The sequence below is a fragment of the Oncorhynchus kisutch genome, linkage group LG4, assembly GCF_002021735.2.
Source record: "Oncorhynchus kisutch isolate 150728-3 linkage group LG4, Okis_V2, whole genome shotgun sequence".
NCBI lineage: Eukaryota > Metazoa > Chordata > Actinopteri > Salmoniformes > Salmonidae > Oncorhynchus > Oncorhynchus kisutch.
Genome location: NC_034177.2, coordinates 12826893 through 12847151, shown reverse-complemented (window position 1 = coordinate 12847151; position 20259 = coordinate 12826893). Strand labels below are relative to the sequence as shown.

At 47.8% G+C, this 20259-nt stretch overlaps 2 protein-coding genes across 4 annotated transcripts; both read left to right on the top strand.

The window, feature by feature from the left end:
- The first annotated feature begins 699 nt into the window (after positions 1 to 699).
- LOC109889060 (leukocyte elastase inhibitor) lies at positions 700 to 4954 on the top strand. The gene is made up of 7 exons (XM_020480218.2): positions 700 to 797; positions 944 to 1202; positions 1413 to 1550; positions 1771 to 1888; positions 2008 to 2150; positions 2495 to 2659; positions 4284 to 4954. Exons 2-7 carry the CDS (start codon positions 951 to 953, stop codon positions 4725 to 4727), a joined length of 1260 nt encoding a protein of 419 aa, XP_020335807.1. The 5' UTR covers positions 700 to 797; positions 944 to 950; the 3' UTR covers positions 4728 to 4954.
- A 113-nt stretch (positions 4955 to 5067) lies between these two features.
- On the top strand, positions 5068 to 18994 carry LOC109889058 (cytochrome P450 2J5). Of its 3 annotated transcripts, XM_020480216.2 has the most exons (10): positions 5068 to 5168; positions 5447 to 5667; positions 6112 to 6277; positions 14496 to 14645; positions 15318 to 15478; positions 15634 to 15810; positions 16057 to 16195; positions 16499 to 16686; positions 16849 to 16990; positions 18688 to 18994. In XM_020480216.2, the coding sequence occupies exons 2-10, from the start codon at positions 5470 to 5472 to the stop codon at positions 18861 to 18863; spliced, it is 1497 nt and encodes a 498-aa protein (XP_020335805.1). In that variant the 5' UTR covers positions 5068 to 5168; positions 5447 to 5469; the 3' UTR covers positions 18864 to 18994. The 3 variants fall into 3 exon arrangements, with proteins under 3 accessions (XP_020335805.1, XP_031678312.1, XP_031678313.1); XM_031822452.1 differs by having other exon boundaries at positions 5078 to 5667; XM_031822453.1 differs by having other exon boundaries at positions 5078 to 5667; positions 16849 to 16898; positions 18688 to 18796.
- The last annotated feature ends 1265 nt before the right edge of the window (positions 18995 to 20259 follow it).

The window sequence follows — 20259 nt, the reverse complement described above, 5'->3', positions numbered from 1 at the left end:
TAGTTTAAACTGATGGATTTGTATGGAGATTTTTTGTATTTTGCTAATTCGACCTTAGGGATTTGAAATAAAGAAATAGATTCATAAACTCTTTCCGCCTTGCTTTCATTGTGTGTATTTCTGCCTCGCCCACATGATGTCGCCATTTAATAATTCAAACGAGTGAACGCCTTGACAACGCCCAACCAAAGATGTTTATAGCTCAACCAAGATAGACCACAACCTGTCGTTTCTAATGGGAACAAATGAGTCATAGTGGGCAAAACAAGCAAGAAGGGGGGCAGAGTCAAGTACGAGCCTATTGGCGCATTCTAGCATGTATTTGCATAATTCCGTTAGGGAACGCCTACTCTGAAGTGCGTGTTTGCAAAAACTCAATTACCATTTGTACTCCTTTAAACAACTCGGTTTTAATAAACTTTTACAAAGGGTAAAGCCTACAAAACTTTGTCAACTCTGTTCATAATCTAGTTTTGGGAATAGAAAATCAGATCAGCTTTGAAAAAGATTTGAAGTGGAAAGATCTGATATGGTTGGTCAAAATACCATTTAGTGCCTGTAAGACCCACATAGATACATGTATATTTACAATGAGGCCTATTTCTATAGCTTGTAAAGTGGTAACTAAGCCAGGATTATGATACTGACACAGAGTTGATGGGAGAGGGAACCACTGAGAAAAGTGAAACCACATCCTCAATCTCCTTCTCCTGCAACCACTCCCACTTAGAAAAGAAGTGTCCTCCTTGATAAACGGTAGAAGGAAAAGGGGTTTCAGAGCAACGACAAACACCAATGTAAGTAGACTATATTTATCTCTATTTTTCCATAGTCCCGCAACCAGCCATTGTTTACAGACAGACATCTGTTTAATATAATCTATATTGATGTCATTAAAAACAATTATGGATGAGTAGCCTTTCTCATCCATAATTCTTCTCAGAGTTTAGATGGGATCTGGTTTCAGCGGCTGCGTTCGGCAACAAAGTCCAAATAAGTCCAAAGACGGTGAAGCAATACCTTTCAGCAACCCTTCATCCACTGTTCGGAACTCAAACACAGCGTTTGCTCTGGACCTTTACCGTACACTGAGTGAAAACCATGCAGATGGAAACATATTTTTCTCCCCTCTGAGCATCAGTTCAGCTCTGGCCATGGTCTATCTGGGGGCCAAAGGAGATACCGCCGAACAGATGGCAAAGGTAGCCCTACACACACACACACACACACACACACACACACACACACACACACACACACACACACACACACACACACACACACACACACACAAGCAACCAATTTTGTTCTATGTGTATATAATAATTTACCAGCCCTGTCTGTCTTTGCCACAGCACTCAACCTGGTAAGTGTGTGTAAGAGATACTACTCACTCATTCTACTATTCCTAGACCCTGTGTCTCGACACTGCCACTGATGTCCACTCTGAATTTCAAAAACTCGGCTCAAAAATCAACAAACCCTCAGCTTCATACCAATTGAAACTGGTCAACTGCCTGTGTGGAGAAGAGACTTTCAACTTCTTCCCAGTGAGTTAGACCAGCTACTTCCCAAATATCTAGCAGCAGGCAGTAACCCTACTGAATATCACTGCCTTGTTTGCAAATGTTGACATTCCTCTTTCCCCTAACTTGAGAATTGTGTAAATATAGGAAATAAATTCATGACCATTGGAAATATTCTACTCTAGACTGTTTGGTAAAACGCTCAGCTGCTTTAGTTTAGAGTGACTCTTTAGGCTTCCTCTAGGAGTTCATTGAAGCCACACAGAAGTTCTACCATGCAGAGCTGAAGGCTATGGACTTCATAGGGGCTGCAGAGGAGTCCAGAGCACAGATCAACAGCTGGGTGGAAAAGAAAACAGACAGTAAGATGACTGGTGTAAATCAGGAGTGTAAAATCTAACTATTATACGTTAATGTAAGGATGTGTCTGCTCCAACTTCAGTAGTTGGATCCGTTAATTATTTGTGTTCTTTATTTACAGGTAAAATTAAAGTGATGTTGAAACCTGGCACTCTAAGCAGCATGACCAGGTTGGTTCTTGTGAATGCAGTCTACTTTAAAGCACAATGGATAAGTGAGTTCCATGAAGCTGATACCATGGAACACACCTTTCAAGTCAATGAGGTGAGAGAACTACAGTGTCTGAAAATCCTCCATTTGAGTCATAAAAACATACTTCTGAAATCAGTGTGGAAAATCCACTGTCTGCAACAATTGCATAATTGCAACCAGCCCCGCCAATTGTTCAAGCCATAAAACTTGTGGAAATACAGTCCTTAAACATGGTTCTTGATTACGTGTGTGTGTGTGTGTGTGTGTGTGTGTGTGTGTGTGTGTGTGTGTGTGTGTGTGTGTGTGTGTGTGTGTGTTTGTTCTCCACTCTTCCACCCTCTGTGTCTTGGCAGAATCTATGGTCATTTGTACTGTGATTATTGATGTATGACCCTGCCTCTTTTGTGTGGTTTCAGAATGAGAAAAGACAGGTGCAGATGATGGTTCAAGTCAAGAAGTTACCATACAAATACATACCCCAGTTCAAACTCCAAATCCTGGAGCTTCCATATAAAGGGGAGGAGCTGAGCATGTTCTTCCTTCTGCCTGCAGATTCCAATTACCCTGACCAGTTACTGGAGGTAGGTGTAGCCAAAACCACTATTGACCCAGCCTTTAGCTCTGTCATGACTGTCCATGAGAATCTAAATAGGTCAGATCAGGTATGCAATGAATAACTTCAATCAGAGGGAGGAAAGAGCTAGTGGTGATTAACAACTCACGTCCTGTCATAAATCAAGGGGAGAAGATTGATAAGAGAATTATGTTCTCAAGGTACATAACCCAATTTAATTATATTACTCTGTCTGCAAACCAGAATTTTTAAGATCCTGGTCGAATGAAACAGACGGAGGCCCAGCTAAATAGTCAAAAAGGTTTATTCACGGGAACGTTCTGGCGAGCACAATACAAAGACCTTCATTTTATACTGACTTCTCACGCCCATACATTCACACCACACACACACACACAAACAGACAGACACACATACACACAACATGCACACACACAATGTCCTGCTACACACACACTGTCTGTCTCACTACCCAGGCGACAGAGATTAGTGACCTTGTCCTTGAGACATACTCCCCGTTCTCTCCCAAATCTCTAGTCAGGTCGGCACCGAGCTCAGACAGTCTGTGTTTTAAAATACCATAAAGACATTGTTTTACCCTAATTCTGACTAGGACTACACATTTATTGATTATGATTTCATACATTCTAATCAATTCCTTACAATTATATGTTTCAGGGCGGAATATTCTAATCATTCAATTAACAGATAATTCTCAACTAACAAAGATTCAGGTCTCCCTCTCCAATATTCACCAAGGCATGTCCTTTGTTTCAAGAGACCTTTCCTGATGAAACTCTAACACGTTCAAAAGCAAATACTGGAACAATATTTCTAACATAGAATGTGGGGAATGGTCAGAGGCGATCTACAGAACACTAATGTAATTTTGTTTGTTATTTTGTGATGTCATTAAAAATGTTATGAAGGAAATACTGTAACTTGGAAAGTATACTCACTACATGTACGAAGTTTCCATACTATGCGTTGTGCATGTAATATGAAAAATGATGAAAGTGTTTCTGTTAAGAGAGGAATGTGATTTGAGAAACTATAGGAGATAATTATTTTACATAAATAATTTATTTTACATAAAACTATTTTACATAAAACTTCAGAGAGTGTGTCAGCCTGACGGAACCGCCCATTTCAAACAAACTGTATAAATGATGAGTCAAGAAATTAACATACTAGACCAGAAAAGCATAAAGCTGCAGCTGCACATTTAAAGTGGTTTGAACTATGAATCACAACATGAGGTAGAGATGATAAAGTCACCTCCCGGACAATCTCTGGTATGGCTGATTAGCTGTCCTAAGTAAAGTATCTTCGAAAGCAAATTTAAGTAGGACCATTCTAATACTCTGCTCAAACACTGGCAGCAAGGTCCATATACCGCCAATATAGAGTTGTGCTGTTTTACATCCAGTGGAGGGGCATCCAGCCTCATAATAGTGGCTGGAACGGAGCGAATGGAATCAAACACATTGAAACCATGTGTTTGATGTTATTGATACTTTTCCACGTATACCGATACAGCCATTACCACATTACCACATGGCCGTTAAGGTGCCACCAACCTCCTGTGGTTACATCATCCCCTGTTTGTCATTCTCCACTGTCTGACACAGCTGGAGAGAGAGCTGACACCGGAGAGGATCCACAAGTGGACCAAACGGCAGAAAATGGGCACGAGGACCAAAGTCCAGGTTTCAATCCCCAAGTTTAAACTGCAGGAGGACTATCAGCTGAACACACCCCTGGCCTCGCTGGGCATGGTGAATGTGTTCGACCAGAACAGAGCAGACCTATCTGGGATGAGTGCAGAGATGGAAGAGGAAGTCTACCTATCCACTGTAGCCCACAAGGCCTTCGTAGACGTGAACGAGAGAGGCACAGAGGCAGGCGCGTCCACAGCGGCAGAGGGCAAAATGTACGGTTTCAGTAACATGCATTACTTCACGGCAGACCACCCCTTTATTTTCTTCATTAGACACAACCAGACCCAATCCATTCTGTTTCTGGGCAGGTTCTCTTCACCTGAGGAGGGTGACAGGGAGGGAAGATTTCTGTAGGAAGGGAAAATAATGTTTTGAAAAACATGTTATGTAATGCAAGAGAGCCCTTCACAGTTTAGTTGATTATTGTTGATCTTGTGAACCGAGTTTGGATTTGACCTTTACTACGTGGATAGTGCTGTTATGTATTGTTATGTAATATAGCTCTCACGTGCTTATAGTTTGTGATATTTAATGTATTGAAAATCATCAATGATATAATAAAGTGAAAGTTTCTCTATGTAGATTGTCTACACGTGAAAATATTAGGAAATAGAATGTAGTAGTCTGTATTGGCACATTGCAGGCAAATATTCCCTTGTGTAACTAGCCTATCACAGAGACCTTCATTGTGCAGCTATTGCTTAACAAATGTACGAATATCCCAGACTGAATTCTTGCCCCAGTAAAAGTCCGTCTGAACAGGCTGAGACATCTGGGTCACACAAAACTACAAATGTAAGTACCATTTTAGGAAACCTTTTCCTCATTGGTTTGGCCGGAGAGGCAAGGAATGTGTTTACATTTGTGAAAGCTAGAAGTTGTTGAACTCTGCTCTATATCACTGCAGTCCTCCATGGATTTATGTTCTCTTACAGAATAAGACTTGTTTATTCTAGAGAAAAGTTTACGGTTTTGTCCGCTGACCACATGTGACCACATGTGATCTTCTAATACATGCCTTAAGAGTAAAGACTTATACTCAGGGTTTCTACTGCCTCTGTACGCATTACCAGAGAGTTCAGTGAGAGTTTCCACCATGTTGGAGGCGTTAGTCTGTCTGGTGGGACAGTGGATCGATACCAAGGGGGTCCTCCTGTTCCTCTTGGTTCTGTTGGTGACCAAGTACATCCATGATCTGCCGCCTAAGAACTACCCACCAGGCCCCTTCCCCCTGCCTTTTGTTGGGAATATGCTGAATATCAGCATCAAGGACCACATAGGCTCCTTTAAAAAGGTAAGGACACGTGAGAGATAAGGTTGTGTGTAACTGCTCAAATTATACACGCTTAGAAAAAAAGGTTACAAAAGGATCCTTTGTTTGTCCACCATAGGAACACCTTTTTTGGTTCCAGCTAGAAGTATTTTGCTTTCCATGTACAAACTTCTGGGGAAAGGGTTGTACATGGAACCCAAAAAGGTTCTACCTGGATGCAAAAAGGGTTCTTTAAAGAGTTAACCTATGCGGACAGCCGAAGAACCCTTTTAGGTTCTAGATAGCACATTTTTTCCCCACATCTCCATAGGCTTTTCCACAAGAACAAAATATGCTATACTCAGTGACCAATTGGATCTAGTCATTCTGTAATCATCTGTTTCTTTTGTAAATAACCGATCTAATAAATGATGACGTAATTAGTGTGCTTAGTGTGACATGCTCACTAAAGTGTGTTTTCTACAGTTTGTAGAGACCTACGGGGATGTGACTACACTAGACCTGGGTGGAGGGAACCGCTGTGTGCTCCTCTCAGGTCTCCGAGGCTTTAAGGAAGCCTTTGTGGATCAGGCCGATGCCTTCACCGATCGGCCATCTTACCCCCTGAACGACAGGATAAGCAGAGGCTTGGGTAGGCTAATATGGTAGCTTAATGCAGGGGTTCCCAAACTCCTGGGTCCCCCCCGGGTACACAAACCAAAATGTGCACCCAGGAGGGGCCCCAGGGCCGAGTTTGGGAAACCTTGGTTTAATTAATTTAAATTAGTTTGACCATTATGACATTGTGCCACCAGTAAGAGTAATAACACCAATGAGACATTTTTGGTACATTTTCTAGAATGGAGGTCACAATCCTTTAAAAAACATTTACTAAAGTGATATGATTAATCATTTTGCTCACAATGTTGTTTCTCTTTATTTAAATTGACACCAAGTGAGGCTTTGGATTTAGACACACCACATGATCAATGGAATCATCACATTTATGACATCATTTTCTTTCATATAGACCCCTCCCCCAATAACAGTTTGCTACTTGAGATGATGCTCAAGATCCTTGTATATCTTTGTGATCAGTGATTTTCAAGGTGGTAACAACAATGACATAACACTGAAGGAAACACATTCTGCTAGTAAAAAAAAGTGTTTTAATAGCCTTCTTTGTTTTTATTGATCTGTACAATATCTTTAATTGTCACGCCCTGACCTTAGTTATCTATGTTTTATGTATTATTTTGGTCAGGGTGGGTATGTGTGTTTTTGGCCTGTCTAGGGTTTTTGTATATCTATGGGTTTTTTGTATGTCTAGGTAACGTAGGTTTATGGTGGCCTGAATTGGTTCCCAATCAGAGGCAGCTGTTTATCGTTGTCTCTGATTGGGGATCCTATTTAGCTTGCCATTTTGGTTTTGTGGGTTGTTGTCTATGTCTAGTTGCATGTCAGCACTCGTTCTATATAGCGTCACGGTCGGTTTGTTTAGTGTTCTTTCTTTATTACAAGAAGAATGTATTCATATCACGCTGCGCCTTGGTCTCCTCTATACGATCAACATGAATACTTTTTTTTCACTGTCTAGCATTCAAAATAATATCTCTAAATCCCCAAAGCATTTCTACATATCACCAGTGGGACAAGTACATGTTTTATTTAACCTTTATTTAACCAGGCAAGTCAGTTAAGAACAAATTCTTATTTTCAATGACGACCTGGGAACAGTGGGTTAACAGCCTATTCAGCGGCAGAACAACAGATTTGTACCTTGTCGGCTCGGGGATATGAACTTGAAGCTTTTCGGTTACTAGTCCAACGCTTTAACCACTAGGCTACCCTGCCGCCCCTACGCTCTAACCACTAGGCTACCCTGCCGCCCCTACACTCTAACCACTAGGCTACCCTGCCGCCCCTACACTCTAACCACTAGGCTACCCTGCCGCCCCTACACTCTAACCACTAGGCTACCCTGCCGCCCCTACACTCTAACCACTTGGCTACCCTGCCGCCCCTACACTCTAACCACTAGGCTACCCTGCCGCCCCTACACTCTAACCACTAGGCTACCCTGCCGCCCCTACACTCTAACCACTAGGCTACCCTGCCGCCCCTACACTCTAACCACTAGGCTACCCTGCCGCCCCTACACTCTAACCACTAGGCTACCCTGCCGCCCCTACACTCTAACCACTAGGCTACCCTGCCGCCCCTACACTCTAACCACTAGGCTACCCTGCCGCCCCTACACTCTAACCACTAGGCTACCCTGCCGCCCCTACACTCTAACCACTAGGCTACCCTGCCGCCCCTACACTCTAACCACTAGGCTACCCTGCCGCCCCTACACTCTAACCACTAGGCTACCCTGCCGCCCCTACACTCTAACCACTAGGCTACCCTGCCACCCCTACACTCTAACCACTAGGCTACCCTGCCGCCCCTACAGTCTAACCACTAGGCTACCCTGCCGCCCCTACAGTCTAACCACTAGGCTACCCTGCCGCCCCTACACTCTAACCACTAGGCTACCCTGCCGCCCCTACAGTCTAACCACTAGGCTACCCTGCCGCCCCTACAGTCTAACCACTAGGCTACCCTGCCGCCCCTACACTCTAACCACTAGGCTACCCTGCCACCCCTACACTCTAACCACTAGGCTACCCTGCCACCCCTACACTCTAACCACTAGGCTACCCTGCCACCCCTACACTCTAACCACTAGGCTACCCTGCCACCCCTACACTCTAACCACTAGGCTACCCTGCCACCCCTACACTCTAACCACTAGGCTACCCTGCCACCCCTACACTCTAACCACTAGGCTACCCTGCCACCCCTACACTCTAACCACTAGGCTACACTGCCGCCCCTATACTCTAACCACTAGGCTACCCTGCCGCCCCTACACTCTAACCACTAGGCTACCCTGCCGCCCCTACACTCTAACCACTAGGCTACCCTGCCGCCCCTACACTCTAACCACTAGGCTACCCTGCCACCCCTACACTCTAACCACTAGGCTACCCTGCCACCCCTACACTCTAACCACTAGGCTACCCTGCCACCCCTACACTCTAACCACTAGGCTACACTGCCGCCCCTATACTCTAACCACTAGGCTACCCTGCCGCCCCTACACTCTAACCACTAGGCTACCCTGCCACCCCTACACTCTAACCACTAGGCTACCCTGCCACCCCTACACTCTAACCACTAGGCTACCCTGCCACCCCTACACTCTAACCACTAGGCTACCCTGCCGCCCCTACACTCTAACCACTAGGCTACCCTGCCGCCCCTACACTCTAACCACTAGGCTACCCTGCCGCCCCTACACTCTAACCACTAGGCTACCCTGCCACCCCTACACTCTAACCACTAGGCTACCCTGCCACCCCTACACTCTAACCACTAGGCTACCCTGCCGCCCCTACACTCTAACCACTAGGCTACCCTGCCGCCCCTACACTCTAACCACTAGGCTACCCTGCCGCCCCTACACTCTAACCACTAGGCTACCCTGCCGCCCCTACACTCTAACCACTAGGCTACCCTGCCGCCCCTACACTCTAACCACTAGGCTACCCTGCCACCCCTACACTCTAACCACTAGGCTACCCTGCCACCCCTACACTCTAACCACTAGGCTACCCTGCCGCCCCTACACTCTAACCACTAGGCTACCCTGCCACCCCTACACTCTAACCACTAGGCTACCCTGCCACCCCTACACTCTAACCACTAGGCTACCCTGCCGCCCCTACACTCTAACCACTAGGCTACCCTGCCGCCCCTACACTCTAACCACTAGGCTACCCTGCCGCCCCTACACTCTAACCACTAGGCTACCCTGCCGCCCCTACAGTCTAACCACTAGGCTACCCTGCCGCCCCTACACTCTAACCACTAGGCTACCCTGCCGCCCCTACACTCTAACCACTAGGCTACCCTGCCACCCCTACACTCTAACCACTAGGCTACCCTGCCACCCCTACACTCTAACCACTAGGCTACCCTGCCGCCCCTACACTCTAACCACTAGGCTACCCTGCCGCCCCTACACTCTAACCACTAGGCTACCCTGCCGCCCCTACACTCTAACCACTAGGCTACCCTGCCACCCCTACACTCTAACCACTAGGCTACCCTGCCACCCCTACACTCTAACCACTAGGCTACCCTGCCGCCCCTACAGTCTAACCACTAGGCTACCCTGCCGCCCCTACAGTCTAACCACTAGGCTACCCTGCCACCCCTACACTTTAACCACTAGGCTACCCTGCCGCCCCTACACTCTAACCACTAGGCTACCCTGCCGCCCCTACACTCTAACCACTAGGCTACCCTGCCGCCCCTACACTCTAACCACTAGGCTACCCTGCCGCCCCTACACTCTAACCACTAGGCTACCCTGCCGCCCCTACACTCTAACCACTAGGCTACCCTGCCGCCCCTACACTCTAACCACTAGGCTACCCTGCCGCCCCTACACTCTAACCACTAGGCTACCCTGCCACCCCTACACTCTAACCACTAGGCTACCCTGCCACCCCTACACTTTAACCACTAGGCTACCCTGCCGCCCCTACACTCTAACCACTAGGCTACCCTGCCGCCCCTACAGTCTAACCACTAGGCTACCCTGCCACCCCTACACTCTAACCACTAGGCTACCCTGCCGCCCCTACACTCTAACCACTAGGCTACCCTGCCGCCCCTACACTCTAACCACTAGGCTACCCTGCCGCCCCTACACTCTAACCACTAGGCTACCCTGCCGCCCCTACACTCTAACCACTAGGCTACCCTGCTGCCCCTACACTCTAACCACTAGGCTACCCTGCCGCCCCTACACTCTAACCACTAGGCTACCCTGCCACCCCTACACTCTAACCACTAGGCTACCCTGCCGCCCCTACAGTCTAACCACTAGGCTACCCTGCCGCCCCTACAGTCTAACCACTAGGCTACCCTGCCACCCCTACACTTTAACCACTAGGCTACCCTGCCGCCCCTACACTCTAACCACTAGGCTACCCTGCCGCCCCTACACTCTAACCACTAGGCTACCCTGCCGCCCCTACACTCTAACCACTAGGCTACCCTGCCGCCCCTACACTCTAACCACTAGGCTACCCTGCCGCCCCTACACTCTAACCACTAGGCTACCCTGCCGCCCCTACACTCTAACCACTAGGCTACCCTGCCGCCCCTACACTCTAACCACTAGGCTACCCTGCCACCCCTACACTCTAACCACTAGGCTACCCTGCCACCCCTACACTTTAACCACTAGGCTACCCTGCCGCCCCTACACTCTAACCACTAGGCTACCCTGCCGCCCCTACAGTCTAACCACTAGGCTACCCTGCCACCCCTACACTCTAACCACTAGGCTACCCTGCCGCCCCTACACTCTAACCACTAGGCTACCCTGCCGCCCCTACACTCTAACCACTAGGCTACCCTGCCGCCCCTACACTCTAACCACTAGGCTACCCTGCCGCCCCTACACTCTAACCACTAGGCTACCCTGCTGCCCCTACACTCTAACCACTAGGCTACCCTGCCGCCCCTACACTCTAACCACTAGGCTACCCTGCCACCCCTACACTCTAACCACTAGGCTACCCTGCCACCCCTACACTCTAACCACTAGGCTACCCTGCCGCCCCTACACTCTAACCACTAGGCTACCCTGCCGCCCCTACACTCTAACCACTAGGCTACCCTGCCACCCCTACACTCTAACCACTAGGCTACCCTGCCACCCCTACACTCTAACCACTAGGCTACCCTGCCACCCCTACACTCTAACCACTAGGCTACCCTGCCACCCCTACACTCTAACCACTAGGCTACCCTGCCGCCCCTACACTCTAACCACTAGGCTACCCTGCCGCCCCTACACTCTAACCACTAGGCTACCCTGCCGCCCCTACACTCTAACCACTAGGCTACCCTGCCGCCCCTACACTCTAACCACTAGGCTACCCTGCTGCCCCTACACTCTAACCACTAGGCTACCCTGCCGCCCCTACACTCTAACCACTAGGCTACCCTGCCACCCCTACACTCTAACCACTAGGCTACCCTGCCACCCCTACACTCTAACCACTAGGCTACCCTGCCGCCCCTACACTCTAACCACTAGGCTACCCTGCCGCCCCTACACTCTAACCACTAGGCTACCCTGCCACCCCTACACTCTAACCACTAGGCTACCCTGCCGCCCCTACACTCTAACCACTAGGCTACCCTGCCACCCCTACACTCTAACCACTAGGCTACCCTGCCGCCCCTACACTCTAACCACTAGGCTACCCTGCCGCCCCTACACTCTAACCACTAGGCTACCCTGCCACCCCTACACTCTAACCACTAGGCTACCCTGCCACCCCTACACTCTAACCACTAGGCTACCCTGCCACCCCTACACTCTAACCACTAGGCTACCCTGCCGCCCCTACACTCTAACCACTAGGCTACCCTGCCGCCCCTACACTCTAACCACTAGGCTACCCTGCCGCCCCTACACTCTAACCACTAGGCTACCCTGCCGCCCCTACACTCTAACCACTAGGCTACCCTGCCACCCCTACACTCTAACCACTAGGCTACCCTGCTGCCCCTACACTCTAACCACTAGGCTACCCTGCCGCCCCTACACTCTAACCACTAGGCTACCCTGCCACCCCTACACTCTAACCACTAGGCTACCCTGCCACCCCTACACTCTAACCACTAGGCTACCCTGCCGCCCCTACACTCTAACCACTAGGCTACCCTGCCACCCCTACACTCTAACCACTAGGCTACCCTGCCACCCCTACACTCTAACCACTAGGCTACCCTGCCGCCCCTACACTCTAACCACTAGGCTACCCTGCCGCCCCTACACTCTAACCACTAGGCTACCCTGCCGCCCCTACACTCTAACCACTAGGCTACCCTGCCGCCCCTACAGTCTAACCACTAGGCTACCCTGCCACCCCTACACTCTAACCACTAGGCTACCCTGCCGCCCCTACACTCTAACCACTAGGCTACCCTGCCGCCCCTACACTCTAACCACTAGGCTACCCTGCCGCCCCTACACTCTAACCACTAGGCTACCCTGCCGCCCCTACACTCTAACCACTAGGCTACCCTGCCGCCCCTACACTCTAACCACTAGGCTACCCTGCCGCCCCTACACTCTAACCACTAGGCTACCCTGCCGCCCCTACACTCTAACCACTAGGCTACCCTGCCGCCCCTACACTCTAACCACTAGGCTACCCTGCCGCCCCTACACTCTAACCACTAGGCTACCCTGCCGCCCCTACACTCTAACCACTAGGCTACCCTGCCGCCCCTACAGTCTAACCACTAGGCTACCCTGCCACCCCTACACTCTAACCACTAGGCTACCCTGCCGCCCCTACACTCTAACCACTAGGCTACCCTGCCGCCCCTACACTCTAACCACTAGGCTACCCTGCCGCCCCTACACTCTAACCACTAGGCTACCCTGCCGCCCCTACACTCTAACCACTAGGCTACCCTGCCGCCCCTACACTCTAACCACTAGGCTACCCTGCCGCCCCTACACTCTAACCACTAGGCTACCCTGCCGCCCCTACACTCTAACCACTAGGCTACCCTGCCGCCCCTACAGTCTAACCACTAGGCTACCCTGCCACCCCTACACTCTAACCACTAGGCTACCCTGCCGCCCCTACACTCTAACCACTAGGCTACCCTGCCGCCCCTACACTCTAACCACTAGGCTACCCTGCCGCCCCTACACTCTAACCACTAGGCTACCCTGCCGCCCCTACACTCTAACCACTAGGCTACCCTGCCGCCCCTACACTCTAACCACTAGGCTACCCTGCCGCCCCTACACTCTAACCACTAGGCTACCCTGCCGCCCCTACACTCTAACCACTAGGCTACCCTGCCGCCCCTACAGTCTAACCACTAGGCTACCCTGCCACCCCTACACTCTAACCACTAGGCTACCCTGCCGCCCCTACACTCTAACCACTAGGCTACCCTGCCGCCCCTACACTCTAACCACTAGGCTACCCTGCCGCCCCTACACTCTAACCACTAGGCTACCCTGCCGCCCCTACACTCTAACCACTAGGCTACCCTGCCGCCCCTACACTCTAACCACTAGGCTACCCTGCCGCCCCTACACTCTAACCACTAGGCTACCCTGCCGCCCCTACACTCTAACCACTAGGCTACCCTGCCGCCCCTACAGTCTAACCACTAGGCTACCCTGCCACCCCTACACTCTAACCACTAGGCTACCCTGCCGCCCCTACACTCTAACCACTAGGCTACCCTGCCGCCCCTACACTCTAACCACTAGGCTACCCTGCCGCCCCTACACTCTAACCACTAGGCTACCCTGCCGCCCCTACACTCTAACCACTAGGCTACCCTGCCGCCCCTACACTCTAACCACTAGGCTACCCTGCCGCCCCTACACTCTAACCACTAGGCTACCCTGCCGCCCCTACACTCTAACCACTAGGCTACCCTGCCGCCCCTACACTCTAACCACTAGGCTACCCTGCCGCCCCAATTAGCTAACCCCCAGTATTTTCTACAATACATAAAAATAAAGGTTTTTCAGTATAAAGGACTTACATTGGTTTTCACATTAAATAACAGCAGTAGATGCATTATTTGTCACGTTTTTGTGTTTTTACAAAATGGTGCCAAAGTTAACGGAAAGCATTTACCACCACAATTCAAGGATGACCCATCAGGCAGAACCACACAATCATATTGGGTCCTATTTAGTTATATTTAATCTTAGTAATTCTGCCATTGTCTCTATGTCTTGGTTGGTTATCTAGGCCTGATCTCCTCTAACGGTCACATGTGGCGGCAGCAGAGGCGCTTTGCCGTGTCCACGCTCAAATACTTTGGAGTGGGGAAGAAGACTCTGGAGACCTCCATCCTCCAGGAAAGCCACTTCCTGTGTGATGTCTACTTGGCAGAGAGAGGTGAAGTCAGCGTTTATGCTACACTTTTATGGTGCCCAAACCAGGGAATGAACCACAGTCTCAGTTGTTTAACTGGCACTCTTATCCAGAATGGCTAGTTGTTGTATGGTTAATTGCTATCTGGCGTTCAAACCCAAAACGTTGCTATTGTGAAGTCCAGATGTTTCTTAGCTTTAATTTCCAACAGTCTCTGATCAAGGTATCCTCTCTCTACTTGTAAATGAATGCTATGAACAAGTATCTTGAGATGTAGTTATTTGCATATTTCCATTGGGGAACGCCTACTCTGTGAAGTGTGCATGTGCAATAACTCAATTCACCCTTGCACTAGTTCTAAACAATGCTTTTTTTTGTTTTTTTTGCAAAGGGTAAAATCTACAAAACTGAGTCCAATCTGGTCATAACAGATTTTAGTTTTTGGAACAGAAAACTGTATTGAGATCAAATGTTTCATAATGTTGGCCACAATCCATCTCGGTCCATGATCTCCCACTGATGGCCACTGGGCTTCCTCTCATCACCGTATTTGTTTTTGTTTGGAAAAGTCAACCAGCTGCTTCACTTATACATCCGGTGAAATATCTGGCTCATTGTTCCATCTGTGTCTAAACTGTCTGAGTAAGACATCTTCATTTATCCACCATCTTTGACCCAAACTCTGAACTGTTTCAGGCCTGCCCTTTAACCCTGAAGACATCACCAACAATGCAGTGGCCAACATCGTTTGCACCCTGGTGTTTGGTTGTAGGTTTGAATACAACGACCACCACTTCCAACACATGCTGAAATGCTCTGAGGACATTTTCCAGCTGCCTGCTACCTTCTGTGGACGGGTATGGTTACAACGACACAGACGTGTCTGCTATTCTCTGTTGGGTGATCAGTGTATCTCTTTGGCAAAGTGAATTATAGTGCACAGCATCTGCAAGGACACACATTGTAATCAGGAAATCTACCATCTCAGGCTAATTTCATGTTCTTTCGACAGATGTATAATCAGTTTCCCAAATTGCTGCACTATTTACCTGGGAGGCACCAATCAGCCTTTATCAACCTTGGTACCATAAAGCAGTTTATCAAGGAGGAAGTAGAGAAACACAAAGAGGACAGGAACCCGTCCAACCCCAGAGACTACATAGACTGTTACCTGGAAGAGATAGAGAAGGTAATACCACAGCCTGACCTTTTCAGCTCTATTCTATCTTTAACAGTTACTCCCTGTGATCTACTCTCATTTCTTTAGAATTACGATAGCCGTGTTAATATAGTTTGTCATATTTTGGGCAAATTTTGTCAAGAAAATTGTACATTTGTGGTTTAAAATGACTTTGTCAGCAAACTCCCCACAGCCTGACAATGCATGATGATTTGCCCTCAACTTAACATCACCTGATGACCATTCCCCCTACAGAATCAGGATGGGGCGGCTGGCTTCACTGAGGAGAACCTGCTGCACTGCGTGGTGGATCTGTTTGGTGCCGGGACAGAAACAACGTCCAACACCCTTCTCTGGGCAATGCTGTACATGGCCAAGTACCCCGACATTCAAAGTGTGACACTGGCAGGAACACATCTATTAGTATTAAAAAAATGTTGGTTTCAAATGGCTGGTTTCCCAGATACAATAGAACATTTTCATTGAGCATGTTTTTTAATACAGAACTAGGCTTCATCTGTGTTCAGGAAATAGGCGCTAAGCGTAAACAGGCCCTAACAGTACTCTGTTATAATAGCCTAGTGTTTACCAGGAAAATGACTTGTTTTATGGCTTTGTTAATCCATTATATTGCATGCGCTATGCAGCCATCTGCCCTAGCCAATCATTAACTTCCTCATTCTGACTCCGTCCGTAGAGAAGGTGCAAGCGGAGATCGATGAGGTCATAGGTTCGGCACGCCAGCCCTCAATGGATGACCGAGCCGACATGCCATATACCTACGCTGTGATCCATGAGATCCAGAGGTTTGGGAACATCGTCCCCTTCACGCCTCCCAGAGTGGCCAATAAGGACACCACCGTGGCGGGCTATCTAGTGCCCAAGGTGGGTGTAGGGTCGATGGATATGTTGTGATTCTACTGCTGGAGTACATGATCAACTGAATGTTTGAGTTGATGCATGCTGGTTCAATAGTGCATGTTGACTTCACACTGAAGGTTTTACTGGTAATGACGTTTGACAAATTGACTCTTCTGTTTTGCACAGGGAATGATGGTGCTTCCAATGTTAAAACCAATCCTACAGGACAGAGATGAGTATGCAACCCCTAACCAGTTCAATCCTGGACATTTCCTGGATAAAAATGGAAAATTTGTCAAAAAAGACCATTTTATCCCATTTTCTATAGGTAATGTATTATGAACATGCGTTTAAAGGGGAATGGAAACACTAGGATTTGAACTGTACATCGCCATATTAGCATTGATGCATCACTGGCAGGAGAGAATTTTGGAACTCTCAAAAATAGCTAAATTTACAGAGTAGCTCCGAGTCTGAGAATTAGTTTATTACAGAGAATGAAATAATATAAGTTAATATCAGTAGTGGTTAGGTGCTCAATATATTGTAATGAAACAGCAGGGAGCAGGTCTCGAACCCTCGACCTTCTAGTCCGAGGACTATCGACTGTGCCACAAAAGCATGCTCGTGCGGCAGGGTTGATTTCCGTGCTTATAAACCCAGGGTCGTTACAATATAATCAGATTCTTATAACGATGTGTTTCACCAGCGCCTTTTGGCGCGATGGTAAGACATTTACCATCGATTAGACGACCGGAGTTCTAATCGCAGACAGCGTCATGATTTATGAAATCTCATTCTAACCAATAACGGGGCGTGCTCATAGATACATTGTGATTTAGTTTCGGTATCAGACAAACTTCAATGATTTTGTTTGCTTACCATACAGGCTGGCAGTTTATCGCCAGTTCACCCTATGGGCACAAGGGAGAATTAGACGAGGTGTACGGTGTGTCGTTTCTTCCCTAAGGCGCGCATACCCAGAATCAAAGGCATTTACATAGAGTTTGAATAAAACCAGTTCATTTAGTAAATCTATCCTTTTTTTCAAGGCATAGTGCCTGCGCTTTTTGTAAAAATAGTATTAGTTAGCTTGTCCACTATAACGACAGGTTCAAGCGTAACCAGAAACTTGCTTATAAAATAAAATAACTCTCAACGCGCACTAATCCCGTATCCATGTCGCTAGAGCAGTGACTTCAACTAGCTGTTGCTCCCATCTATTGGAAAGGAATGGTAACTACACTGGGCAGCTAGTAACAGTATAGCTTGCACCACACCGTTTGCACCACACAGAACGCACTGCAACTGCTTCTGCAACACAATGCTGCAAGGCAAACGCAGCGTTTCATTGGAAATCAATGTAATTCTGGTGTACCGAAATGCAATACGCTGTCGGTGTGTTCGAAGCCTCAACACCACAGACAATTTGATGATTCCTGCCAGTGATGCACTGGCGTCAGTCGTTACTATGGCAATTTAAAATGGCGCTGACCATAGCTCAAATAAACCTTGTCAATTATCAAAATACTAAATGTAGAGATGTGTTTATGTTAAATGCACATGTTTAGTATTAGTGGATTGAATACATCTCTTTGCTTAGATGTACTTTCTGTTTCCATTACCCTTTAAAATGTAAAATGTTACTGTTAATTCATAACAGAAACCCTTAATTTGTCTCCCAAACATGTATCACAAAGCTATCTTCCTTCAATCCTCCCTACCAGAGAAATGGTTGTTCAAAATCAAATGTGCTACTGCAGGGTCTTTAAACAGAATTGTTCGGGTTTTCATTTTCCATAGATTCTGCCAAGACATGGAGGGTGGAAGAGTGGAGAACAAACACACACACACACACACACACACACACACACACACACACACACACACACACACACACACACACACACACACACACACACACACACACACACACACACACACACACACACACACACACACACACACACACACACACCATCCTCATGTTAAAGGTATCTGTGTGTGTGCTCTACTCTCTCTCAGGTAAGAGGATGTGTCCAGGGGAGCAGCTGGCTAGGATGGAGCTGTTTCTGTTCTTCACCTTTCTGCTCCAGAGGTTCACCTTCACACCTCCACGGGGCTGGGAGCTGGGCCTGGAGGGCCAGGTGGGCATCACCAGTGGACCAAAGCCCTTCAAAATCTGTGCCTTGCCTCGATGAGACACCTTGGGTGAATCTCTATTGTGATTCATGATGACTCCTTGCTGTCCCCAGTCTACCTGGCCATGCTGCTGCTCCAGTTTCAACTTCCACCTGACTGTGCTGCTGCTCTAGTTTCAACTGTTCTGCCTTATTATTATTCGACCATGCTGGTCATTTATGAACATTGAACATCTTGACCATGTTCTGTTATAATCTCCACCCGGCACAGCCAGAAGAGGACTGGCCACCCCACATAGCCTGGTTCCTCTCTAGGTTTCTTCCTAGGTATTGGCCTTTCTAGGGAGTTTTTCCTAGCCACCGTGCTTCTCCACCTGCATTGCTTGCTGTTTGGGGTTTTAGGCTGGGTTTCTGTACAGCACTTTGAGATATCAGCTGATGTACGAAGGGCTATATAAATAAATTTGATTTGATATGATTTGATTTGATATTGTATTTTGTTGATTCCTTGTGTTCTGTCTCCTTGCCTCCTTCTCAAAATACATTGGAGGAATGTGCCTTGAGAAGGAGACGAGGAGGGAGGATGTGAGGAATCAAGAAAATACGATTGATATGAATTTGTGTAGGACTAGGCCCTGCATGAACTGGTTGATGAAGATAAATAGCATTGTTTGTCAAGCCTGTCTAAAATATTTTGTACTCTAACTGAGGAAATATTTGGTAGAGGTGGAGAGAATTCCAGCATCCAGCTGGTGCATCATGATGTTTATATTGTAAGAGTGGTGTATTAGAATTGCATTCAAATTCTTTCTTCATTTTTTTTACTGGAAATTATATTTCTGGAAGTCATTGTATACAAAATGTGTTTACTTTACTTATTTACTTCCTAAAACAGGGTGTATGATTATTATGAGCTTATTGATGATGAGTGAAACTTCTCACGTGATTATGTTAACTGTTACTGTGGCGTGAAGAAACCATACCATCTCAATGGATCCGTGCCCTCACATTGGTGCGGGGTGGCACAGATGTCATGGGGAACGGGTGACAGGGTGATGCCAAAGTTGTCATCCCATCACGGGCTTCACTCTGGGCGGCATGGAGAACAAGAACCTCTGTATGAAGGTGAAGAAGAGGAATAGCTCCATCCTGGTCAAGCTCTCTCCCAGGCGCATTAGTTTACCTGGAGGAGAGACAGGAGGGTAGATTTAAGCAATAAGGCTCCTCTGACGTTTGTGGTATATGGCCAATATACCACTGCTAAGGGCTGGTGTTACGCATCGCGGAGGGCCTGGACACAGACCTTTGCCGTGGTATATTGGCCATATACCACAACCCTCCGAGGAGCCTTATTGCTATTATAAACTGGTTACCAACATAATTAGAGCAGTAAAAATACATGTTTTGTCATACCCGTGGTATACGGTCTGATATAACATGTCTGTCAGCCAATCAG

Excerpts from the sequence above, each read along its gene's own strand:
- LOC109889060 (XM_020480218.2), top strand. The coding sequence starts at position 951 with ATGGGATCTGGTTTCAGCGGCTGCGTTCGGCAACAAAGTCCAAATAAG. Across the intron at positions 1,889-2,007 it reads GGTGGAAAAGAAAACAGACA|GTAAAATTAAAGTGATGTTG; the intron begins GTAAGATGACTG and ends CTTTATTTACAG. Across the intron at positions 2,151-2,494 it reads ACACCTTTCAAGTCAATGAG|AATGAGAAAAGACAGGTGCA; the intron begins GTGAGAGAACTA and ends GTGTGGTTTCAG.
- LOC109889058 (XM_020480216.2), top strand. The coding sequence starts at position 5,470 with ATGTTGGAGGCGTTAGTCTGTCTGGTGGGACAGTGGATCGATACCAAG. Across the intron at positions 15,479-15,633 it reads CTGCTACCTTCTGTGGACGG|ATGTATAATCAGTTTCCCAA; the intron begins GTATGGTTACAA and ends TTCTTTCGACAG. Across the intron at positions 15,811-16,056 it reads ACCTGGAAGAGATAGAGAAG|AATCAGGATGGGGCGGCTGG; the intron begins GTAATACCACAG and ends TTCCCCCTACAG.